The 26,906-nt window shown below is 36.4% G+C and overlaps 4 protein-coding genes across 8 annotated transcripts in view; 1 reads left to right on the forward strand and 3 right to left on the reverse strand.

Annotated features, from left to right (window-relative positions):
* Positions 1-2,259, reverse strand: part of LOC120631890 (AMP deaminase 2-like) — a 57,154-nt gene extending 54,895 nt beyond the window's left edge. For all 3 annotated transcript variants that reach the window (XM_039901553.1, XM_039901561.1, XM_039901562.1), the window contains exon 1: positions 2,079-2,259. In XM_039901553.1, the coding sequence (XP_039757487.1) occupies positions 2,079-2,184 (106 nt within the window). In that variant the 5' untranslated portion in view covers positions 2,185-2,259. The remainder of the gene's footprint in view (positions 1-2,078) is intronic.
* A 4,355-nt stretch (positions 2,260-6,614) lies between these two features.
* On the reverse strand, positions 6,615-8,799 carry LOC120632319. Of its 3 annotated transcripts, XM_039902163.1 has the most exons (3): positions 8,411-8,799; positions 7,758-8,142; positions 6,615-7,727 (listed from the first exon to the last, which is right to left on the reverse strand). In XM_039902163.1, exons 2-3 carry the CDS (start codon positions 8,129-8,131, stop codon positions 6,671-6,673), a joined length of 1,431 nt encoding a protein of 476 aa, XP_039758097.1. In that variant the 5' UTR covers positions 8,132-8,142; positions 8,411-8,799; the 3' UTR covers positions 6,615-6,670. The 3 variants fall into 3 exon arrangements, with proteins under 3 accessions (XP_039758097.1, XP_039758096.1, XP_039758095.1); XM_039902162.1 differs by having other exon boundaries at positions 6,615-8,142; positions 8,415-8,799; XM_039902161.1 differs by having other exon boundaries at positions 6,615-8,142.
* A 1,140-nt stretch (positions 8,800-9,939) lies between these two features.
* Positions 9,940-11,250, reverse strand: LOC120632230 (ATP synthase-coupling factor 6, mitochondrial). Its single transcript, XM_039902034.1, has 3 exons — positions 11,168-11,250; positions 10,864-11,009; positions 9,940-10,189 (listed from the first exon to the last, which is right to left on the reverse strand). The coding sequence occupies exons 2-3, from the start codon at positions 11,007-11,009 to the stop codon at positions 10,012-10,014; spliced, it is 324 nt and encodes a 107-aa protein (XP_039757968.1). The 5' UTR covers positions 11,168-11,250; the 3' UTR covers positions 9,940-10,011.
* Positions 11,251-11,742: 492 nt separating this feature from the next.
* On the forward strand, positions 11,743-26,622 carry LOC120632198 (putative protein tag-278). The gene is made up of 14 exons (XM_039902003.1): positions 11,743-11,853; positions 13,078-13,241; positions 13,881-14,083; positions 14,732-14,907; positions 15,389-15,495; positions 17,076-17,250; positions 18,356-18,451; positions 19,342-19,547; positions 20,117-20,363; positions 21,434-21,493; positions 22,755-22,907; positions 23,240-23,350; positions 23,990-24,136; positions 26,486-26,622. Exons 1-14 carry the CDS (start codon positions 11,743-11,745, stop codon positions 26,591-26,593), a joined length of 2,064 nt encoding a protein of 687 aa, XP_039757937.1. The 3' UTR covers positions 26,594-26,622.
* Positions 26,623-26,906: the final 284 nt, after the last annotated feature.

Below are 26,906 nucleotides of genomic sequence, written 5' to 3' on the forward strand. Positions count from 1 at the left end.
GGAACCCTCAATACAAACTATCCCATAAGGCCCGAGCAGTGCTTTCAGAAAATCTTTATTCATTTCCACTTACACGGTCAGCTGTTATCGCAGATCAGCCGGGAATCGGGATATCGATCCCAAATGTTACCCGGCGGATGGAAAACACTTTGTAACTCAGCTGTTTGCAGGCGGAGTGTGTACATCGATGAATGGTCGGTTTATATCACTTTATACAAACATAAAGAACATGTCCCACTACGGACCGACGCGCGACGCGTCGTGGAAGCTTCTTGCCACGATAGTATCATATGAAAACAATTTATTAGCACTACTAGCCTAGGTGCGATTTATCTTGTTTTTCTGCTTGTTTTTGGCTTTTAGGTGTTCCAAATCAGCACATTTCACTCTATCTCGTATATTGCATCATACAAATACCGCCGAAGGAAATTGTTAAAATATTTATAAACCTATATATATACAACGTGTAACAGAATTAAGAAATAATATTGAAGAATTAATAAGTCTATTTCATAAAGAAAGCCTGTAAAAATATTAAATCAAAAGAAGCATATTTTTTTTTCTAAATGGTGTATTACGTGATACTTATCACTGTTTCATGGATATATATGGATTTTGATCGGGAAAGAATAAAGCAGGAATACCTATGGCATCAAGTGGAAAAACCATCCTAATAAACGAGTTATGCCCATAATAAATTAAGAGCACAGCATTGCTTTTGTGCAGGTATGAAGTAATAATGGTATCCCAGTATTTCCTTTCCAACTACTCTGGCATATTCCTAGATACCCGATTCTCTGAGGGAGAATTGGGGTTGTATGAGATTTCTACCCAATAAAACCCCGTCGGTAGCGAGCCTCAGTACATATTGGAGGACTCCGGGATCTCCTAGGAAGGCACCGGTGCCTCCCTTGCACAACACTTGTAACTCTTTCCGGGAAGATTATCTGTAAGCTACTGCTGAAAACATTACCTCTACATTTTTATACTCTTTATTTGTACACCACTCAGAAAAACGAGACAAAAAAAAAGAACAAACACATGAAGAATGAAGCAGGATACAAAAGCGGCCTTATATATAAGGCAACCTTAGGATTAGGAAAACTAAAAAGAAAACGAATAGGTGGGGTACACTATATAATACATACATACGAATATCTACATACTAATACATAAACCAGACGATACAAATACAAAAATACTATTGATAAATATAAAAAATAAATATACTAATACATATCTTAATACATTGCGATGCGCAGTCGGCTAAAAACAATAAGTCCTGTAAATCAACCCTCATATTAAAAGAGTTGTGAATTGTGATATGTCCCTGGCGCAACGGTTAGCGTTATGAATCTATGAGCGGCCATTTGGGATTTTATAATTTCTAAATTAACTCTGGTATGATGGGTGACTTTGGCCGGGGCTAGTTACCATCCTACCGTCAAAGACGTGCCACTAAGCAATTTAGTGTCCCGGTGCCATGTCGCGTAAAAACAAATTAGGGGTACCTATACCATATTCCCCAACATGTCCAAATGTCAGTCTGATCCTTTTAACCTTGAGAAGAATGTATGTGAATCTATGAATCTATCACAATGTAACCATTGTCATTTTATCCTTAAAAAATAATGTCCATTATGACGAAACGCAATCCTTTTAACGCGGGAGATTATTATAATTCCGTAAGGAAATATAAAACAAGATTTAAAAATATATTTACCTAAGAAATTTTTATTATTCTTAGTGCCAACATTAAAACATCCTTACGGTCTGCTACCTATTTCGCAAGTGGTTAAAGTTAAGAAGACAGTTAACTGTTAGTATAACACTATGTTTCAACAACTTGTTAAAACAAATCGCACTTACATATCCTTATAACCAGCGCGGGAGAAATCGGTTTTAACCTTTTTTGGAAGACCGTCACAACACACAAAATCTACGTACCTAACTGAAATCGCGGCATACAGCCCGTAGATAACATGTCCTAGACACCCTGAACATATACTCGGGTACCGAAGTAGCTACCGTAGGCGTTAAATTCACGTTTAAAAACATAAACAAAGCATTCAACCAACCTGTCCTTTGGTTAAGATGCGGTGTGCTCCGTCCTGCTTCATCGTCCACATCCATGTCAAAGGAGAACGGGAAACTCTTCGTGGAGCCTACGAACCCGGCGGCCATGTCTCTGAACCACACAAACAACCGCCCGCAAAGCGTTGGTGGACGATACTAGCGTCGCGTCGTCTCACTGGTGACTGAAGCGATACCGCGGTATCTACTCAGTACGGCGCAAGCCTGGAAGGATTTTATGAACAAGCGAGTGTTTTATTAGAGTGTAATTAGATGATACATATTGTTTGGTTTTGATTCTTATTATTACTAGCATTGCAACGCGTTTTATTTTTAGTTTTTCATCTCTTTGGAATTAATTGTTAATTTGTCTTCAAATTCAAAAAGTTTTATTCATGTTCCTACTTAGACCTATAACAGGCACTTATGAAGGGTTCATACGTATTTTATTAGCAATAATAATTAAGAGGTGATGGTGATAACTACATTCGTTAACTTAAACAAAATATAGGAGGGTTCCAAACTCGCCGTCTAAGGAGAGCCCACAACAAACTAAGTCGGGGATTTCTTTTTGTTATCACACAGTCACAGTAAAAATAAAGTTTAGCTAAAAAGTTTAATTTTACACGTAAATCGATTAGGGGTATGACTACCATACTCCCTAATAGGTTAGCCCGGTACCATCTTAGAGTGCATCATCATCACCACCAGACGAGATTGCAGTAAAGAGGAATGTAGTGGAATAAAAAAAAACAGGGCAACGGCATGCAAGCAGCACGTCCTGCAACCTGCCGCCCTGTGTCCATTAATAAGGTGTTAGGCTCGTATTCTCACGTTCTTTGTTCACGTATCCAGAAGAGACAACGACTCCATTGAACGTCGGGTTGTCCAATGAAGAATCAAGGGCACCGGATCACGCGGAAGATCGCCCATGAGATGGGCTGCCCAAATAAAGGCTGCAGTGGCTGTCCCCTTACATGATTGTGCTAGAAAGGCAGCTGCCAGAGGAGTGGCGACGAATAGTCAAGCGTGCCGCAACCCTTAAGTGACGACCTCGACCGCTCTGACTAGAGCGAACCGACTGAGAAGAAGTAGGTGTTAAGCCTCATGTGCCTGTAGTATTTACACTAGCAACCACGCCCTTTATACCAGAACAAAGCATTGCAACAATGCTGCAGGAAACATTAGCGGCAGAAATAGCCATGTCGATAGTACTTTCTCGGAAGAGGACCCAATACAGGACAGGAGGTCTTCTATTAAGAAATTCTAAGTAAATACTAACCCAGAGTTGCAATTTGGCGGTGCTGTCTGCCGTCCCTTTGGGCTATGTGTGTGAGGGAATAGAGAGTGCTTCTGTGTTGGCGCACACACTTGTGCACTATAAAATCTTCCGCGTAGTTGGAAAATCTTTCTAGAAATTGATAGACCACTATGGCCAGTGATATAAGCCTGATCAGACAGTTCTCCGAGGCAAGATAAACAAACTGCGGGATGTAAATACTAACGATTTCTGGCCCAATCCGGGAATCGGAACCAGGACCTACTGATCCGTAGTCTAACAAACTTACCACTCGACCGCCTTTGAGTTACCTACTATGAATCTAAAAAACGCATTTACACGAGTACGGTTGTGCGAATGAACGTGTGATTGATTTATGGTTTTTTTTTTATTTAAATCATCTAAATATATATCATATTTAATAAAAATTAATTTGAATAAATAAATATGGTAGAGACAAACACACACACTTATACGCGTAATAAATTGAATGTTGATAATGTTTTAACACTATTATATATAGTTTTAGTATTATTTATTTTACCGTAGGGAAATATGTATTAGTTTATTTTATATATGTACTGTTTTTTATTTCTATACTTATAATAAAACTGTAACTGGATGATTTCTGTACATTTAATATATTTTGAAAATTTTGACCGGGGGATGCTTTATAATCGACACTGAGTCCAAAACTGATTTTTATTTAATTTTTGTGTCTTTTTATTTAATATTTGACAGACGTCTGTCTGTCTGTCGTCAAATGAAAACTACTGAACAGATTTAAATAAAATTCTGTATAGTGATAGCTGATATCCCGGGTCAACATAAAGGATACTTTTTATCCCGATAAACAATAGGTTTCCTCCGGGAAATGGGATGAAATATATTATCAATTTAACTTCACATCTCGGTTCAATTTGCACCGATTTAATTAATTCTTTTATTATTTGACAAATTTGTCTCATTTTAAAGAAGATCTGATGAATATTGTCGGAGATAAAGGACATAATTCTTCACAGATAACAGCAATCCGCAAGGCATATAGGACCGCGATCGAATGCATGCGTATCATCCTACTATTATAAATGCGAAAATAGATGTATGGATGTATGTATGGATGGATAGATGGATGGATGTTTGTTACGCTTTAACGCCACAACGAACCGATTTGGCTAAATTTTACCAGAGATTTGTAGGTACAATATAGTCTGTAATAGCTCAAATGTTTCTTTTTATCCCGGAAAAGCAAACAGCTTTTACAGGATAGCATCGCTATTTTTTCCGTATTTGTCTTTCAAAATCCGATAAACGGAGTTTTAGATTGACGTGGTTTTTTGGATAGGCATAATTGAAATATTATAAAGCTTATGTTTTTGTTTGGTTGAACGCGCTAATTTCAGAAAATGGTGTTTTGAATTTTATTTTATTTTTTGGATTGGTAGTAACAATTATGACTATATTACATCAATCTACGACCAATGACTACTATCATTAATGAGAAATGTTGCAAAAAACTGCAAAAAAATATCCTTTTTGAGAGATTCTGATGCGTGCGATGCTTGAACGGTAAACGTTACACCATACGACGGAAGTATGTAGTAAGTATATTGGAATTTTTGTTTCTTTAAAGTTCTATAAAACAGTCCGCGACAACATAAGACTATTTTTTAAAGTAGACTCATTCGCAGACGAAGTCGCGCGGTTCCGCTAGTTATTAATATGTATCTATGTACCTATATTCTTAGAGCTTTGCGCACCGCTATAAGGATTCATATGTAAGCCAATTCCTTATAATGGTTGCCTGGAAGAAATCGCTTAAGTGGTAAGGCCGGCTTTGGTACAAAAAATTCAATGACTTGTACTTTTGTTCTCTTTTATTTACTTATTTCTTGTGTGCAATAAAGTATTTTTGATTGATTGATTGATTGATGCCTGGAAGTACACTTGCAAAACGCAATCACGCCCTTCAGACCGGAACAGCAATATTGCTAATTATAAGATATAACCATTGTGATAGCACTTCCCCGGACAAGCTCAGTCACATCAATCTCTACTACAGCTAAAAATGTAAACCAAAGTGGTTATAAAATCACAACTGTTATAAAAGACTATGCCAACTTTATATAAGAATGGCGGGGTTAAATTTATAATTAGCAATTTTTGCGCCTTTATCTAAGTGATATATAACTACCGTAGCAATGTACGAGAAAATGTACTCACGCGTATCATAAAATTTGAAAATCTTAAAATTTTATTCCTAGGCTAGGTACAGATGGAGGCGCCTGCATGAATTTATTAGCAAGGAATTTTCTTAAATACAGTAGTCTAATCAAACAAATGATCTTTTGCATTTGCTTGATTCTTAAGGAAAGCTATAGACTTTTAACTTTTAAAATTCGATTAGAGAGGACAGAACTCCTCAGGGGACAGCAGCAAACCCCTCACTTGAGGCTTAATAAAGTATAGTGGTGCCACACACTATGACTGAATATAGTCAAATAACGATGCGATTATGAATTGACATGAATTGAAATGAAAATCAATTTTCTTTGTTAGTGATAGTAGCTGAGACTGACAGACGCCAAATTCTCTGTTAAACTTCAGTCGGATATCCATAGATTTACTGACTTGGGTCAATGTTGCTTTTTGCTTTGCTAAAACGAAAATAGGGACGCAGAAACTCAGGTACCTAGTGTTGAGGCTACTGCTCACATCCGGAAACTTCGAGGACTTCCCGGAGCCTATTGTAGGATCCCCGAGATGCTAATTTGTTGAAGATTGACGTAGATTGTTTCAGTACACTGCATCCAGTGGGGTGCACTTCGTACATTCACAAAAGCACTGCCTACCCTAAAATTTATGTATAACTCGTACAGTAGGAGGATTTTTGGCTTTTTTTTCAATCATTCCACTGTATGCATCGCCTGGTAAGAAGCCCAGTGCACGCCACTGACTGCATCCCGTAGTTGATGTGGGTGGAACTGAGGGTACAACTAGTTTTAAATAAATAAGATATATTTGTAAAATCCATACTGCACTGTCGATTACTATGCTGATTAGACTAAATTGTGATCTGAATTTTGTTGTTGATAAATATAGTTTCAAAGGTTATTTAAGATAGGATTTTAAGCGAACAATTGACAGAAGTCAGAAACCCATTCTTCCATTGGCCAGATTATATTAATAAGAACTTCTTCCTCAAAGAATTTTTTCCCAGTGAAACATGGACAAGAAAGGGTTAAAAACAAACCAAAGAACATATTTCATACGGTTAATTTATGATATGTTAATTGTGAGAGTCAATTTATTTTTATTTTAAAGCAGTTCGTATTCTAATTTGTTTGAACACATTGCTCTATAATCATCATATATTTTATATCCAAGCTGCTTGCAGCTCTCAAGATCGGTTCCTTTACAGACCCATGCTGACTGCCACACTCCCGCATTACTTGTAATTTTCTCAATAAAAACCGCAACTACAACAGCAAGCTTGAAGTTGTTGCTACAGGATAGATCCTGAAATGCATCACTCTCTATACAACCAGCCCAATGAAATGTATGTTGCTTTGCTTCCTTATTCAAATATTTTTTAAAGAACTCATTCACTCTTCCCCAGGATGCTGCAGTCTCCTCACAATATAAGGCTTTAAAAAAAGTCTCAAATTCAGCATTGTTAACACTAGCAAGCTGTTGCAACATATTAATGATACCCATTCTACAATAGGCTGTATGAGATAAGATAGCAAATTTTATTATATTATTTTTGCCATACTTACTCAGTCTGTTTGGATGCAATAAAGAAATGATTACCAATTTTGCAAACATAATTTGCGTTCTGTAATCACTCTCCCGAAAAGTTTTCCAGCTTTTCTTAACAAAACCTTTATGAGGAGCAGTGTAGCATTTTACTTCTGTGAAAAATTCAATGTTAAATTTTGTAGAAAAATATCTTGTTAGGTTGTGAAATGTTTTAGCTTTACCTCTCATAACAAATAAAGCTACCAATCCAAAAAAATGTTTTAAGGTAATTCTGGAGCTCACATTGGTGTCCCATGTATCCAGGAGACTGTTAAAATAAATACAGAAAGCTGCATTTTCAACAGGACCATACTTTTGTTCATTGGCGGGTATCAAACTGGTTCTAATATCATGTTTTAGTCTATACCATTGTAAGTCTTCTACAAATGGTATACATTTTGGAGATGTTCTATTATTTGTCATATCATTTTCGTGATTGTCAAATGGCTTAATTAAATGGGATTTCTTATCTGCACCTTCATCAGTGTCATAAGTTTTATCAGGACTATTATTAGCTTCTTTATTTAAATCTATTCTGTTTATGTTTTGTTCCTCTTCAGCATCAGCTTCATCAGCTGCTGCAGCAGCTGCAAACTGTTCATCATTCAAGGATTGTTCTTCATTTTTAAAAATAGTTCTCTTATTAACTACAGTATCTATTTCATATTTTAATTTATCTTCAGGTGTGAGAAAAAATAACTTGCCATCATCGCTGTATTCTGATTTTGTCCATATAAACTCTTCTGAATCTAAGGATATGGGCAGTATTGATATAACTGCAAATGCCAGGTCTCGAGCGGTCAAACCTTTTTGAATTTTGCCACCTAAATAAAAATTCAGATAACGGCTTATGATGTTTTTCTGAACTTTTGGGTCTCTTACAATTGCTGGAAAGGATTCTTGAGATGCTATTAAAAGACACTTTGTGTCACTCCATTTTCCATTCTTAGGGTATTGTGGAATTTCATAATCACCCATAGTGAAGTAATCTGCAAAAAATCATCAACATTAGCCTTGTTAAAGTACCACTGCTTGGAACAGTCTTGCTTGAAGGGTACTATGATGGTACCCTAGTATGGGGGCTGATCAACCCCAGCCTATTAACATATTTCTTTAGAGTAGGTACCTACTTTAGTTAACTTTAAATGATTATATTTTGGGCGCTTGCCTACCTGAAGCAGCTCTTAGTTACCTATAGGATATACAACATTCATTTCCTTTTAATTAAATTGATCACAGGAAGAATGAATTACGTACCTACCCAGAACTTCCCAGAAGTGAACCAGTGATGCACTTATCGTGAACGTAGCGTACGAACGACAAACTAAAGTTAGAGAATACTGAGTAAACTGCAGTTCTGCACAGAATACATTTGATCAAGCTTCAGTAATAATTATTAACTAGGGAAGGGACCTTATTTTTTTAAACAGACACACTAGTTACACAAAAACAAAAAGTAGAACGGCGGATGATGAATGATCACAAATTGAAACACGAAATAACATCACACAGGTATAATTATATTGCAAATGTCAAAACGGGAAAATCCTCTACCATAAATGATAGACTAGCTGATTGACGATGATGAATGTCAATGGTGCCAATTTTGTTCTAGGAACACAAATCTCTTAGGCTGCCCACACACAGGCAATATTAAGTATTGTACATATGCAGAATATTGTCAATAATATTGACGTGTTTGGGGCCAGACTAAGCATAATTAAAGCGAGCACTATTCTTCAAATCTTCACCATAGGTATGGAGGGTAGGGGTAAGGAGAGTCATCTTATATGGGAGAAAAGTTGAAAAAGTGTCCAGTTGTATGCGCTAAATAACAGTTCAAAAATCCTCCACAATGGCGCTGGTGGATGCACAGGGTATGGTATGAATGTAGCAATCGTAGATGAATTGAAGTATGCCGAGTTAAAAATTCTAATGTCATTATCGACTAAAGTAGTTAATTATAGAGAATTTCAACAACTTACGTTGTATAAAATATTGTGGTAAATATAACCTTACTTCCTTGTTTATTTTTCAAGCCTACTCTAACAATATTTATATTTGGCGCTTCTTTTAAGAGTTACCTTGATGCAAATGTGGCGCCATCCTAATTTAATACATTTTGACGACACTTTTTCATATACACAGACGATCCTCCTTACCTCTACCCTCCATAACCATAGGATAGGTACTGAGTGAAAAGGACAGAAAGTTACTTTTAGAAACGTCAATTTAATAACTAGGCACCTATTTTAGGTTTAGTTTAGAGATCGTGAACAATCACAAAAAAAATTAAAATAATAATTTAATTTCAAAAGAAAGTCAACTATAGCTGAATTAGATGTTTTCTAAAATTATGAAAAATAAGCTGCATTTGCTATACTTTGCGAAAAGCAGGAGAAACTGTATGATGTAATTTATAATTTTTTTTAAAATCAAAGGTAAAAACACTGCAGAATAAGCATCACTATTGATTTAATATGTTACTATTACATTATACACAGAATTTTCAGAGAACATATTAAAAGAGGTGGTGCCTTAATTACTTATATTGAAAAAAAAAATTGAGTTAAAAGCTACATAATAAATAGGAGGTAATGTGCTGGTACTTCTTTTGTATAGTACAAAAAATAATAATATCACACTTAACAGCATAGGTGGGTAAATCTTAGTGTATTTGGTACAAATCTGGAGTCTAGAATAAGAATTGCCTAGCTTAAGCAAGCAAGTAGTGCGATTTAATAATGATTTGCTGCAGAATTTCTGAATAAGGAATAAAGTAAAGATTTGATTTACGCAATTTTTATTTAACCTTTAAACAAGTTTATATTAGGACTATTGGTTATGTTTTGCTAGTTTCACTTGGCAGGTGCAGCTTGCTCATCAATTGGGTCTAGTTTAGGTTCTTCAAACTTGAAGGCGGGGAAAGAGGTCATGTCAACTCCAGAACCTCCCCCAAATTGGCGTTCTAGCTTTTCTAGCTCTGTCTTCAACTCTTTTTCAATGGATGGGCTTGGGTCCACTAGTTTCCCACCTCTGCAAAAAATTTTTACAAATTACTATAATGAATCCAATTCTGCTGTATAAAATCTCTAAACATAGTTAAATAAACAGTTCTAACAGTACTAGACATAATATGGTAAACTGCACTACTTTTACTCCTGTCAATTTAGTTTGGACATTTGTGTTCAACAGCATCAGCACCAATGAATTAATCATTTTTAGGAATTTTTAATTACATAATATTATTATGTGATAAAATGGTTTTGGAATTAATTATTCTATAGAAAGCTATGAAAATTTGAGATTGTTATAAGCAAAGTAACTCCCAGCTAACAGTCTTGTGAAAAACCTTCGTAGCTGAGTAATTAAATGCAGCGGTGATAGCAGTAGGTAGGACTTTGACTTTACTTTGCAATGCATTTGCTTCAATGGTGAAGGAAAACATTGTGAGGAAACCTGCATTCCTGAGAGTTATTGATAATGTTCTCAAATATATTGGAGTCCAACAACCCGCACTAGGCCAGCTTGGCTACTACCCTTTTCATTGTCAGAGGAGACCCATGCCCAGGAGTGATATAATGACGATGATGATTTGAATGCAATTTTATAGACTGCTTTCCACGGGTAAGAAATTTGCTTGTTTTATTATGGTGAGCTTCCTATGTCTTGTAGTTCTAATGAAATGGAATGATAAACTTGGAACTCACGCGCTCTTTTGTTTGTATTCCCGGATTTTATCGAGGAACAGCTGCTGGATGGGGTCGTTTGCCTTTTGTGCCGCTGCCAAGTTCCGCGTGACCACCACCGATGCGCGCGCCGCTCTCAGCCCACCGAGAATTGATGAAGTGAGCATCTGAAATTGATTTTTCTAACCTTAAGCACGGCATAAGTTACATAACTATCATTATTCCTTTACTGGTGTTGAATTCGAAACCCAACATTCTTATCAGGAACTACACAACGGTGCATTAGATTTAAAACTTAACTTATCGTAAAATATTATCCTCTTACTTTTTTATTTTAACGGAGTCTTTAGAGTATAATGAAAAGATACCCGCAATCCAATGTCACTTGTGTGATGGTGACATTGACAGCAGGACTTAATTATAATGACACTGACAAACTCGTTCTAAAACTTGCCGAATAGACATAAATCACAAATTATAACTTCGAGCTCAGACTACATAGTGTGAATTTTGAACTAAGGTCACACATCATGCGAAAAAAACTATTTTTGAATTGAAATCTAGGTGTAAAATGAATAAAAAAAAAAAACATTTATATTAGATTCCTTTGGATCCGTGGAGTTTGTATTCTCGTTGGTAAATTGTCTGGCCGGTAAATGACCATTACATCCAGTCTTTAAAAATAAAAAAGAATTGGTCCCGACTTTCCGAGTTTTTGCCGCTTCTTTTCAATCAATTCCCGCCACGATCGATTTTTTTTTCAATATTGACCATTCTCTGGCATTAGAAAATATTCGGTTGCAGTATTCATAAAGTACCTACATCTATTATAAAGTTAGGTACTTATCATTTTTCAAATATAAGTAATTCTTATCTAATAAAAATCTTTTTTAGATAAACATGAACATCGAAGATATTCATAGGGTAGCAAATAGAAAAAGGCTTGTGGAAGATTTGAGTAAAGTTCAAGAAAAAGTAACGAAGGAAAATGTGGAACTAATAAAACTGCAGGTATATATAACTATATATAAAACGAAATAACAATATAATTCTATTCAGTAGTTTCATCTTTGTTTCTTACAAGTTTATTCGCGTTATTTTTTTCAATAAACACTTTAAAGTGTATACAACACAACACAACTGTAGTCTGTACCTTCATGTAAAATTATGAGATAAGTCGGTATCTACAATATTTAAAGTACCTAATTAATAAAATTAAAAAGTTCTTTCTTTTTTAATTTTTTCTTTTTATTTTTTCGTACAAATCTCATTGGGTCTCTATCGTACCTTTTTGGCAAATCTAGATTTGTAATCCGAATTCTTATGGAAGTCTCGTTTAACTTTTTTCAATTTAATCTTTAGGGATTAAATAGGGAATTAATCAATCTTTTTTTTATGAGTTGAATCCGCAGAATACGGCACAATCGGTATTCTTAGTTTGATTATTGATGAATATTATTTGCGGTGACGAAAATCCTTTTATGCAAATATGAACTTTATTAGGAGAGTAATATGAGTTGTTATTTTGTGCTTGTATAAAAGTATGTGTAACAATGAAAGTAAAAATACATCAGAATTTCAAAAAAATCCATTACCAAAGGTACTCCAATTCCTGAGAAGGGTTTCAGGTAAAGGTAACAATATACATCGACCGAGCTGATCAAACTAAATAATAGCTCAGTCGGCCAACGCGATGCGACGCGGTGGGTCAAAGTGTAGTGTGTAACGTAAGTAGTTTTTTTATGCGAAATGATAATAAACTAAATAATAAGTTTCATCATCAAACCACTAAAAGGGCAAGGGTCTCCTCTCAAAATAAGGATTTAGCGCGATGCGGATGTATAAACTTTACGCGCCCTTGAAAATATTGTGAAGAACTCTTATGTCCGTCTTCACTAAACCTAGGCACCGCTTTAATAGAATGCCTAATATTGGCTATGTCTTTAAAAAAAAAACGTTTTACCAACTCTTAGATGATAAGCGTTACTTATTTAGGCTAGTCCATAGTTAGTGAAAACGGGATGAGGCATGCATGGCCTCACGCTGTTTTTACTTCATTTCTGTAAATGGTCTTGTCTCCTGACTATGCACATTGCAGGTTCTACAGTGTACCGTACTTGGGAACCTGTCAGCTGGATGTATGAGCATGCGGGCATCACGTGGGACTCGGTCCCCCGAAACCCTACCCATCAGGGCTATCAGAGAGCAGTAGAGGCATTCGCGTGTATGTGGCAGGTGGCGCAAGACACCGCGTACTGGGAGCTCAAGGAGAAGCTGTCCCAGGTGAAGGGAGACCACGAGCGCCTGCAGCAGAACATGCTGGAGCTGCAGATGCAGTACGAGACGCTGTCCGGCCGGCACCAGGACGAGTTGCGACACCGCCCCGAGACCTTGAACAAGTTCGTTTACATATACAGAGTTAAATAAAAAATACCAGAAAGCTTTCGGCTTGTAATTGTTTACATTAGAATAAAAAAATATTTTGGTTTTTCATGAATCCTGCGGGAACCGGTCATTTTCCCGGGATTGTGTCACAGTGTATAGTCACTTTAAAGAAATAGCATGTTTTTTTGACCTTTTAGTATGAAATAAATAAATACGGAATTTTGAAAAGTCGTAGAACAAAAGATGTTAGTTTTAATGATAGGAACTACAAGGCTGTGATCTTTATAAATTTAAAATTTAAAAACCCCCGTAATTTGCGAAGGAGAGAGCTCAAATATTCGCGACGCTATAGTGGAGAACCGATGGACGTCGGGGTCACGAGCTGCTGAAATGGCGACCTCGGTGTGGCACCGGTAAACGCAGCGTTGGTAGACCCCCGATGAGATGAACTGATGAATTCAAGCGAGTCGCTGGGAGCCGCTGGACCCAGGCCGCACCAGACCGTTTTATTAGGAACTCCATGATGAATTACTTTTTTATTTCAGCAGGATACCTACTCGTAATATATTGGAGATGGACATAAAAAACTTTAAAGCTCGAGAAAATAAAGTTTCTTTCTGGCATTCCATTCTTTGTTTGAATTTTGAACCTAGGCTTAGCGCTACCCGCAAGATCTGTGAAGTGCTGGAAGAGCTCACGGAACAGTGTAAGCAGACTTCGTCCAGAACAAAAGCGGACCAGGCAGCCTTGTACGACGCTTATATGAAATCCGACAAAGTGGTGCGTGACTTAAAGCAGTCCCACCTGCAGGTGAAAGAGCAATCCAGCCAGGTTATCCAGGAGTTGAAGTCCAAATGTACGTAACTTTCACGTTGAGTGTTATCACATTTGTGTTGGTTTTAGGTTGACCTAGATATGATTAGTACCTAACCTAACAAGTATACAAGTTCGGGTTCTCATCTGTATCAATTACAAGGCAAAGGTCTCATTCAAAACAGGTTTTCTCATAGTATTTTCCTCCATCGTTATTGTTAGTTTATCACTAGACTAGCTGTTGCCCGCGACTTCGCCTGCGTTTGATTTTGTTTTTAAAGTGTTCAGTATCGCTAAGCCTTAAATGAGGGGTTTGCTGCTGTCCGCTGATGAGTTCTGTCCTCTATCTCCAACCACATTCATCAGATCTACACAAAGTTTGGGAAAAATTAAACACATATTATAACCTCTATTGTACAAAAATAATTATTTAAATCGGCTATAATTTGTCGGAGTAATGGTGTAAATTCGTCAAACGCTTTTATCCCCTCTCCCAAAGGAACCGAGCTTAATGTCGGGATAAAAAGTATCCTATATTACTTCTAACACTTCAAAGAATATGTGTATGAAGTTTCATGAGGATCGGTTAAGTAGTTTTTCTAGTATTCGTTGTGAAACAAGACCAACCGAAGCAGTTCATCTCTTATCTACTGACGGCTACTGTTAGATCCAAGATATATTGTGAGTTTAGTGCAACTGTTGAGCGAGCATCAGAGCCAGATGAAGGAAGTGTACTGCGGGGCGCAGCGCCGCGCTGACGCCGAGATCCTCGAGCTGAAGAGTGCGCTCCACGGCAAGGACGAACTGGCCGCCACGGTCAACGAGCTCAAGAGAAGCCTCGATGTTACGAAGATTGACCTCGAGAAGGTAACTTTTGAACCCTGCAGTAATATTAAGGACGTGTTCCGAATAAAAGCGGTGACAGGTCTAGGAACTGTCTTCTTTTTCTATGCCTTAGTTCACCGCACTTAGTCAGCCGAAAACGTCTATTGTACGTAGGGCCGCGGTTCCCCGCTGGGTCATTCTATTCAGCCGAGCTTGCTTTAGGCCGCCCAAGTTGCCAAGTGCTTCCAAGAGTGATGGGGAGGAACCAAGGTGCGCCTTCGTGTGTAGGACTATCAGTTTTACCTTTGGAAAGGTGTTGTTATTTTTAATGGGTGTGAAAAAATAACCCAGCGAAAAGCCTTGTGAAAGTAGGGTTAGCATGCGCGCCTCGAGAGGATTATTTGTATCCGTTATTTTCTCTATCTCTATCCAAAAACACGTCGAACATGTACAAATAATTATATCGTAGGTGATCGTAGAGCGCATTTTAGCCTCCCTGGTCTCTAAAAGGCAAACTTTTCAGAGAGATGCCAATATTTTGAATCTTCAACGTGAATTGAAGAACATGGCCAACGCTGTCAACAGCCAGCTAGCTGAGGCGAAAAGTATTTTGATGAAAAAAGACAATGAGTGAGAACCTTTTTCATTGTTACTCGTAAAAGTTTTGATCAATAATAATATGCTAGATGTGCCATCACTATCAGTCATAAAAAGTGTCCATAAAAAGTTATCGCTCAAGAGTTGTGAAATACTTACCTACTATTTTCTTTACATACCTATCATCTTTACATTCGCATTAGCAATAAAAGTAACAGAATATCTCATTTTAAGTGGTGATATATAAGTTACTAGCTGTTGCCCGCGACTTCGTCTGCGTTTGATTTTGTTTTTAGATGTGGCATTAAATTTAGTTTTAGATCTAAAAAAAATTAAAGTATTCAGTATCGCTAAGCCTTGAATGAGGGGTTTGCTGCTGTCCGCTGAGGAGTTCAGTCCTCTATCTCCAACCACAGTTTACCTCTATAGTACAAAAATAATTATTTAAATCGGTTATAATTTGTCGGAGTTATGGTGTAAAATCGTCAATAACTTTCATCCCCTCTCCCAAAGGAACCGAGCTTAATGTCGGGATAAAAAGTATATTTAAGATCTATATTACTTCTATCACTTCCAAGAATATGTGTACAAATTTTCATGAGGATCGGTTGAGTAGTTTTTGCGTGAAAGCGTAACAAACAAACTTACATTGACATTTATAATATCAAATACAAAGCACATTTTTAACTCTTTTTAATGAAAATCATGTACAAACCACTATTATCTAGCCATAGTCTAGCTCGTCCTAATGATTTTCAGAGATGGCTGATTCGGTGCAGTACCTTCTTTGTTATTTATCAACCACCAGACAAAAAAAGTCATTCTAGTTTTCCGTACCCAAAGGATTAAACGTGATCCCATTACTAAGACTCCGCTATCCGTCCGTCCGTCTGTCTGTCCGTCAGTCTGTCCGTCAGTCTGTATGTCACTGTCATGATCGCTTCAGCTAGAAAAACAAATTAAAATGTTTAAATTAGAGAGTAGGTGATCTAATATAATAATTATATGTTCCAATGTTTTGTTTTTATTATTATTTAATTTTTGGTTATTGTTATTCCTATTGTTTTTTTTTTAATTCTTAATTTTATATTGCTTATTTTTATGTTTTAATTTTATTTTATTTTTTGTAATTATATTTTATTGTTAAATTCTCGTCCCGGGGAGACGAATTGGGCAACTGTAATGTCTTTACAGGGTGCGTTACTAAATAAATAAAAATGATGTAACCTAATTACTTCATGAACCGCGATAGTGAGACAGTTAAATTTTCACATATGAAATAAAATGAAATGAAATGAAATGAAATTGAAATGAAATGAAATTGAAATGAAATGAAATGAAATGAAATTGAAATGAAATGAAATTAAATGAAATTTATTGTAAAAATATTATGCTGTTTGCAACAAGCAACAAATTTATCGTGTTTATATTTACTCGTTTTGCTCGATATTGACAACTGCAACAGATAGAAGCTTGAAATATTTACATAATATTAAGTTATGTATTTGATTTAAAAATAAAGTTTTATAGATAATGGTACAGAACACTTTGTGCGGAAGTTTCGACTTGTTTTTTAAATTAATCCTTAACATATTATCTATAACACCTCGTAGTTTGAAGAACGCCGCAGAGCAGCTTGAGTCCTTAAAAAAAGCGCTGACCAATCAGGAAGACTTTACGAAGAGTGTCTGTGACCAGAACAGCAGCCTGCAAGACAAACTGGCTCTGATAGAAGAAGAACACCAGAAAGCCTTGGTTACCAATGAATCATTTAAAGCTGACCTCGAGGTAAACGTCAAAGCGATTCAGGCCTTTGAACATAGTTCTGTTTGATTTATTTAGTACTAAGTAGCTGTTGCCCGCATTCTTCGTTTGCGTTTATGACGGTTTATTTACGAATAACTTGGGAACCGTTTGTTTTCATAAGATGGAGCAGCTTATGTAACGTCTTTTTCAGGGTAAACTTTACGACTAAAATCAAGTCAATCGGTTGCTTTGTTAGGGGGAGAAGAAAGGACAAACAAATATAAATAATATTTAATTATAATATAATGTAATAAAAATAATATTTATATATTTGCATAATTTGTGGGTACATAACAAGTAAACATTTAATTAAACAGACCCTCCACGATCGACTTTCACAGAATATGTTTTAATAAATAAAAAATAAAATATCAATTACGTTACAATTTAAAGAAGAAGAAAAAAAGTGTGTGCGTGTAGCCTTTACGCGCGGTTGAAGTAAAACTTTTATTATTAATTTATTTATTACAAAAGTAATAAATAAACATGCATATGTATTTAGAGATTTTCAAAAAACTTTGCAATTTAATTATTTTTTTTAAACTGTTGAATTTTTATTCACTTTGCTATTCACAATTCATCCGTTTGAAAATATTGGAAATAAATAATTCTAATTGATTATGATATTTGCCACTAGCTGGCGTATAAGTCAAGAAGCGTGGAGTATATGACATATACTTACGACAAATCCCAATTATTATTTTTAAATAGCGGAAACTACACAGACGTCTGACGTAAGCGTTACTTCCGTCAGAAAAAAGATCTTAGTTTTACTCCCTTGTCGCGCCTAAGGAAGTTTTACTTCAAAAACTAAAAATATTGATTTTTATTTTTTTAAAAGGTCCAGAATAATGTTATTTTTCCTCTATACTAAAACCCGTGTCCAAGCGTGGTGACTGTGGGATTTGTGGGCAACCCATTGGAAAAGGCCTTGATAAAACGTTTTTTCTATTAAATGACATCTTTTACAATAAATTAAAAACTTTTCTAATTTTCAAAATGAAGAAACAAGTATTAAATAACAATATCTAGGTTTCATTATTTGTATACCTTTGCAATAAAGGTTACGGTATATTTCTTGTTCTAGAAAATGACCTGTATGTGTGAAAAACTCAACAATAACATGGCAATACTGAGAGGGGAAAACGAGGCATTAATAAAGGATGTGAATAATAAACGAGAGGTTAAGATCCTTTTATCTACATTTAGCTGTTATCCGCAAGCTGGGTATGGTTATGAATATATGTTTTAAGGCTACAGTGTCATCATAATAACCTATTACCGGCCCACAACAGGGCACGGGTCTCCTACAATGAGATGGGTTTAGGCTGTTTTTCATCATGGTGGCCCTGTGCGGATTGATGGACTTCAGACTGCCTTTGAGAACATTATGGAGAACTCTCAAGCATGCAGGTTTCCTCACGACGTTTTCCTTCACCGTTGAAGCAAGTGATATTTCAATTATTCAAAGAAATTTTTTTTTTTATTCTTTTTCTCTCTCTTCTGCAGGCCTATCACAGGCACTTTTGAAGCGTTCATTCATATAGCTATGTTTACATATTTCTATGGGGATGGTGATAAATTCTTTCGCCAGGTTAAACTACTAAAGCTACGAGAGTTCCTTCGAAAGTGAAGCAGCAGAAGTCCTAACTACTGGGCTATTACCGTTTTTCTCACGTATTTCTTCAATGTAGCTACCAATATATATTTTAAGGGTATTAGGCGACGCTTAGAATGCTCGTTTCGTTGAAGGTTTTATTTTATTGTTTTCACCCAATGTCTCAATGCTCCTATTTCATATTATAGCTTGAATTGAAACTTAGACCATCCATGCTGTTCTAATACAGATCTGGTGGTATTGACGATTTATTATATATTACAAATTAGTGGTAAGAACCGATACGTTCTACCCAAGGTACAGGGTAATTTCTGACAAGAGAACCCAATACAAAGCAATGCAAAAAAGCAATGTAAATAAAGCAATTTCTTACAAGAAACACTCAATACAAAACAATGAAGAAAATCAAAGTTATTAAAACCTATGAATACAAAAATAACTTTAATTTATTTTAGACATTAACTTTATACGAAGAAGAACTTGAATCCTTCAAGAAACAACTTTTGGATGCGGATATGAAAATAGACAGAATTACATCAGACCTCAGCAACACAACGGAGCAATGCGTTATGAAAACCGCAAGAATTGAAAAATTAGAAGCGGAAATTGAGACACTAAACAAAAATCTCACTGACTCCGAGACTGCTTTAATAAATAATCGGTACCGAGGCTTATAAATATCTCTATCATAGTAGTTGGTGCTTTAAGATTTTAGTAGATCACCTGAAGAACAGATTATTCTACTTGTAATAGGGATACTTAGAAAGGATCATTAGAGAGAGGCTACTTAGAGGATGGGGTATTTGTACCACAATTATTATATGTACAGAGTTGTCATCAAAATTACGCAAAGTTATAACCATAACATCGGATGTGTTTACATTTGAGGTCAAATTCGATCACGGATTACTGTGACAGCAATTATTTCACATCTCAGTGTGAAATTTCTTGAATGGCAGGATTTAAATCTGCGACTCTTTTTTTTTTTTAATTTTATTACAAGTTGCCGTTGACTGCAGTCTAAGATGGTAACGGGCTGACCTGTAAGGGGTATAGCAGTTATACTTAATGCATATCCCTAAGTCGAACCGAAATTATCAGTCTTGTAGCAACTGAAGTTTGCTGGAGAAATGCTGGTTCGAATAGTTCCGCTTTTGAAATTTTGTATGCATTTTTGAATTTGACTTTGATTTATCGATCTTTGGAATATTCGATAAAATTTCCAAACAGAGAAGCCACCGAAGAAAAAGAAAAAAAGCTAGCAGCAATAATTCAAGAAAAAAACAATGAATTGGACTCCAAAACGTCCACCATCATACAAGCTAGCTTCGATCTTCAGACCGTAAAGGAGGAGCACGCTAAACTACAGATGGAATTGCAAAAAATGAAAAGAGATTGGGAGATGGAAATGGAGAACGCGAGAGAAAAAGAGAGAATGCTCAAGGCAAGGGTGTCTCAATGTGAAGCAGCTATTAGGGTAAGTTTCCTAGTAAGTTAACCGATGTAAACTGATAGGAGCTTTTTTTATGTTTATAGACGAGTGTTTTACTGCAATCACACCTGATGTTAAGCGTTGATGCAACCTAGAAGATGCCTATTCACTCTTGATTTGAAGGTACTCATATTGTAGGCACTGGGGAAAATGGAAGCTGGAAGGGCATTCCAGATCCTAGCGGTGCGGATCAGAAACGAATATGCGAAGCGATTCGTACGCGTCCGTGGTATATACCACGGACGCGTAGTCGCAGCGTCGTGGTAGGGATGCAGATCCTTACGGTGCCATAATTAAACACATATTATAACCTATATAGTACAAAAATAATTATTTAAATTGGTTATAATTTGTCGGAGTTATGGTGTAAAATCGACAAACACTTTTATCCCCTCTTCCAAAGGAACCGAGCTTAATGTCGGGATAAAAAGTATCCTATATTACTTCGGTCGGATCGGTTAAGTAGTTTTTGCGTGAAAGCGTAACAAACAAACTTACATTGACATTTATTATATTCAGTAGGATAGGGATAGGGATAGGGATTAGAATGATCATTTGTGATTAAACGGTGTCCCTCAGGGATCTGCATTAAGGCCTTCTCTGCTTTTCATTTACATTAATGTCAAAACAAAGTGTATTAAATTCTCGTTACAGGATGTTAAACAATAAAAAACCATTGTACAAATTATGAGGAGTTGGAGCTGGTAGATACTAAACTTCAATGGGGCCCACATATAAATAATTTATCGAACAGTCTTAGGTCTGCAGCATATAACACAGTTACAAAAATACGTCATAATATCATGACAGATGTAGAAACTACCAGACTTGTTTAATTTAGTCACTTTCACAGCAATTTGTCTTAGGGCATTTTATTATGGGTTATGATATTGATTTATGTTTGGTACTACAGAATAGAGCAGTTCGTGCAATATACAAAATGGGCCGAGAAAGTAATTAAGAGATTAAAAAAAAAATTAAATAAACATCTGCACTGATATATCGTCAATTAATGTTCATTTGTACAGTAAGTAGTAATGTTATATTATGTTTAGGGCAAGGATGAAGAGCTCTCGCGGGAAATGACAAAGTTCTTGCAAGAAAGAAACGAAATGGTATGGTTTATTCAATTAGTTATTTCTGTTTCATCAATATCATGGATTACTGGCCTATTAGAGGCCATGAGTCTCCTCTCAGAATGTTCAGGCCGCCTTTTGTGAACATTATGGAAAACTGAGGCAGGTTTCCTGACAAGTCACGATGTTTTTCTTTAGCGCTGAGCGAATGTTGTCATTGCTTAACGCACATAACTTCAGAAAATTGCGTGCCGGGAATGGAACTCAAATGGGAGGCTGAAGCACCGCTTGGTGTACATTTTTAATTGGTGAATTTCCTATAGTGGCTTAAAAGAAGCACCACATATGAATCGAGAGCAACGTTGACCCAAGTCAGTTAATGGATGGGTGCCCGACTTTGGATATTTGATAGAGAACTTGGTTTAAGCAGTTCAGTACCCATCTCTAACGAAGTATAGCAATCGTTAAAGGAAGAATCGAAATCCCATGTTGGTGATTCCAATGCTGAAGAACAATTTCTAACTTTTTAATACAAACTTTACGTAATCAGTATTGTTAAGCCTTAAGTGAGAGGATAAATAGTATCCTATGTCCCACTATTAGGTATGAATCGAAACATGCAAAGTTTTATTAAAATTAATTAGTAGTTTCAGGATGTGCGACCAAGATACAGAGAGACATGTAACTAGGCATGAGACTAGGCAAAAATGAAGTAAAATTGAAGTGTTGGCTTCAGTATCGATTATTGAGCCCTCTTTAAAAAAATATTTAATGTACGAGTACTTTAATAAGTTAAAGATGGAGTTTACCACGCAAGCCCAGTGTGGATTGGTGGACTTCACACACTATTAAGAACATTATGGAGAACTCTCGGGCATTCAGGTTTCCTCACGATTGATTCCTAGACCGTTGAAGCAAGTGTTTTTTCTTTTGCGTATAAAATTTCGTGCCCGATAGGAGTCAAACTCGGCCCCTTGAAAGTGAAGTCAAAGTCATACCAACGGAGCTATCACCGCTTCATTCTTTTCAGTATCCGTTTGCAACCGGTTAGCGCAATGGGCAGCGACCCTGCTTTCAGAGTCCAAGGCTGTGGGTTCGATTTCCACAACTGGAAATGTTTGTGTGATGTACATGAATGTATTCCAGAGTCTGAGTGTTTCTCCCAGTCTGGTATCTGTATATCATAAGTATTTATGTATATTATTCATAAAAAAATCATCCGTAATCGTAACACAAGCTTCGTTTCCTTTCGGGCTAGATGGCAATGTGTGTATTGTCGAAGTTTACTTATTTATTATAGGAGAAGGAAAAGAATGTCCTACAAGAGAAGATAAGGGGCTTAGAGAAGCGAATTAACAACATAATGAAGGAAGCGTCCAACGCTCGCGGAGAGCCTGCGCGCTTTGAGCCAGAGCCGGAAGATGTCGCTGTTATGCTTACTCCGCAGGGCACGGTAATACTACTATTGCATTCTCAAGATTGTAAACTGTAAAATGATTTGAAAAAGAGCAATCTGCCGAGTTTCTGACCGGCTCTTCTCGGCAGAATCGGCCGTAGGTACGAACCGGTGGTAGAGTCACTACAGACAGACTGACTTTACGTTCCAAAAGTGCTTATAAACTCTAGTTTACTACTTGAAATAAATGAATTTGGAATTATGATGTCATTAACGCACATTGGTTATATCCACTACGGCGATGATTATTAGTTGTTAATTACGAGTATATAAATAAGTATGACACATAGAAGTTTAATTTCTTCCGTAACTTTTGAATGTGATTGCAGCAAGACCACAAAAAGAATGGGTCACCGATTTTGCAAACTCCCCAGCGAAACAACTCTTTAGAGGACATGCTGTTTGATTACTTCAGCGAGCCCAGCGTGGACTCGTTGGATGTAAGTGTTCTTTATTCTACTATCGGAGCCGGTAGGCAGATATTATCCACCCACAGGTATCGGCCCACTACAGGGCACAGGTCTCGTCTCGGCCGTCTTCGGCCGTAGTCCCCCACCTGGTTACAAAATTAAAAGCAGGTCCAGTGTGTTAATGTAAAGCAATATCCCACTAAATATGTATGGCACATGTATGGTATGCAAGGAAGATACGTCTACGTAGGTTCTTACAAGATTATCTCACTCGCAATTGAGAATGGAAATATTGAACATTGGTGTAAAATGGACCTCACTTGCATTTTATTAAAGTTTAAATTTGGATATAATATATCATCATTTCAACTGATAGACGTCCACTGCTGGACATAGGTATTTTGTAGGGCGCGCCAAACTCCATCGTCCAACGTTTTCCGAGATATGTGCCCCGCCCATTGCCACTTCAGCTTTGCGACGCGTTGGGCTATGCCAGTAACTCTAGTACTTCTACGGATCTCCTTATTTCTGATTTGATCACGTAGAGATACTTCTAATATAGCTCTTTCCATCGCTCGCAGAGTGACTCTACACGATAAGCGACTCTAAAACAAGTGCCATTAGGTCCATTATACTTTTACTTGTAGTACATAATATTATTGCTGGCAGACTGTCAACATGCAGCGACAGTTTGCGGCGCTCTCGCACGGTCAGAGGATGCTCCCGGAGCCGGAGGCTCTCGCCAATCTTAAGCGGCGTCGTCGGCCTGATACCCCCGTGCACGGACAAGCGGCGTCGCTCTCTAAACCAGCCAATGTATGTTGAATCCACAAAATTAAGAACATAGAGAAACCGTGTACACACGGTACACACTAATATTGAACCATCAAAAACCACTCCATTTTAGTAGTGTTTCTTAAAAAGGCGGCTAGTCACTTCATTCCATTTAGTAGTTGACACTGACTATTTTACCTCTTATTGTCTAAACGTTTACTAGAATGGGAAAAATTTAAAAATGTTTGTGAGCTAGTAATATTCCGCGAGTGTGCAGTAAGACGTGCGCTGAGTGTTTTTACTTTTTTGGATACAATGCACTTCATGCAATAATTGCTTGAATGAGGGTTCAGTATGTTCTTAATTCTATTGTTGAATCACATGCCTTATATTTTGTTAGGACTTTTAAATGAAAGAAATATGCGCTCGTCAACTGTTTGTATAAAGATATAAATTGAAGTGAAAAATATAGACACACAAGTAGAACATTGATTTAATGTGTTACTATATGTAATGTTTATATGATGCAGCTTAGCCACCAAATCCAACTTGGGCCAGCGTGACATATTCTAAGAATATTTTAACCCCAAACACTTTTCATTGTAGGAGGACACCCATGCCCTGTAGTGGGCCGGTAAAGCCTGCAAGATAAAAATATTTATTTTATTAGCCAAAAAAAAATACTATAATCAGAAAAAGGTAATAATGTAATTTTAAATTAATAAGGCAAATAATTCAATTACAAATGTAGTTATAGGTACAGTTACAAAAGTTAACTAAATAGGCATATTACTGTCACTAAGGTATTCTTTTACACTAAAATAAATAACAGTTTAAAAGAACTAGAACAGTGTGTGTTCTTCAAGATATTATCGAAATGATAATCCTTCTCATTTCTGACAATTAAATATTCATAACTACTTGACACCATGCACCCCACTCTTTTGTTTACAATAAAACTTTTTTTTTCTTATTCAAACTATTAATAACTTATAATTAATTAATATTTATTAAAACTTACTTTCTGTTTTTTAGTTTAGTTTTCTATATAAAGCTGTTTTTTTATACTATTATTTATTTTTTATTTTGTATTTTAAACTTAAATTTTTTAAACTATAAATCATTTCTTTGAACTCAATTGAGTCTTGCAACGGTTGCACATGATCATGTAATCTTTTTGTTTCAATACATTGGGCAAATATGATGTTGTTACAGAATCTGCAATCCATCTAGAAGTCTGATAATGATAGCACCGTTTAGTGCAAACTTCACATATCACATCAAAGAATGTGTTAATTGCCTGCATAAAGCCTGTTATGCTGGATCTACTTAATCTTCTGGAGTTGGCGTTTCGTTGAAACACTTGCTGCAGACTAATTTCTCTACGTGTTCTGGCTCTGTGGTTCGAACTTCAGCTGCACGTTGCCGCATTTGTTGCAAACGAACTTCTCTGACATGTTCTGGCTCTGTGGTTCGTACTTCAGCTGCATGTTGCCGCATTTGCTGCAAACGAACTTCTCTTCTCTGGATTTCTCTGACTCTTTGGCTCTATAACTTCTCATATAAAGCTTCCTTTTCTTCTTTCTCTCTTCTAATTCTTCGCTTGAGAGTTTTGATGTTCTTCTCATTGCCAGTTGTCTTCTTTTTTCCAATATCCTTCTTTTTTGTGTTATGGTTTGTTGTTGTTTTTTTTCCATACTATTCCCACGAGAAAAGGACAAATAAACGGTCCACCCCCCAGAGGTACTGTAGAAAGGTAAGGCACTTAAACAACAGGGTGTGCCTGGTGCCCTGAGGTTGACGCTAGCGACATGACATTTTTTAACACTCTCTGCCATTCATCCATCGGCACGTTTCTCACCTAATGTTGGATTGGGTGTCTCATATGAATAGGAGCAACGCCCGAATATAGATGCTTCGAGATAATAGAACACAATTTGGTAAATCACGGTTATAAATATATTATGGATATTATAAAATGATAATAGAATGCGTATTAGATTTGTCGAAACATGTCGTACACGGAACAAAACGCAACTACCATATTAAAGTCTATACGAGGTTGTGCTGAGCTGAGTATAGTTCGCGCACTAGCTCTATCTCTCTTACTCGCATGCAAAGGATGCGGAAAGGAATTAATTAATCCTGGCAAATCTAATTAGGATATTTGGATGCTTTGATCGGATTATTGCATTGTCATCGATCTTTGACAGGTGCGCAAAGTTTGAATTAAATCTGATCGTTCCAAGTAGGACAAAATCGAGTTCAAAGGGGTCGGTTACATACATACAGGTGAAGCTAATATAAAGTAAAAAATAGATTTTTGATGAAAGTCTTAAAAATTGAGAGAGGAAAATTATGTATGGTATTGAATATTTTGTATTGTTTCAGGACGTATTTACCGCGCCGCAACCGAAGAATAAAGAGCGGCGATTTTTTAAGAACTTCCGTCCGACTCCGATCACAAAAGGCGTTGATAAACCGAAAAAGAGGAAATAATTGATGAATTTTGTTACCTCATTATTATAATATATTCTTTCCCAACCTATATTAATAAATTGGCTCCACCAATAGTATTAATATAGTATATGTCTGGTGGTGCAAGCTAATGATTAATAAAATAATAATAAAAAAAAAAAAAAAAAACAATTCTAGTTCTTCAATTACTAAAATAACATAATTTTACCTTACAAAGGTACCCTCAGATGAAAAACCCCATGTCTGAGAGTAAGAGGACCTCTGATCTGTTTTTTAATATCTATCTGAAGACGTCTGGCATGCAAAGATGTATGCAACATGCAAAGAAATTTCA

The sequence above is a fragment of the Pararge aegeria genome, chromosome 19 (genome assembly GCF_905163445.1).
Source record: "Pararge aegeria chromosome 19, ilParAegt1.1, whole genome shotgun sequence".
Lineage (NCBI taxonomy): Eukaryota > Metazoa > Arthropoda > Insecta > Lepidoptera > Nymphalidae > Pararge > Pararge aegeria.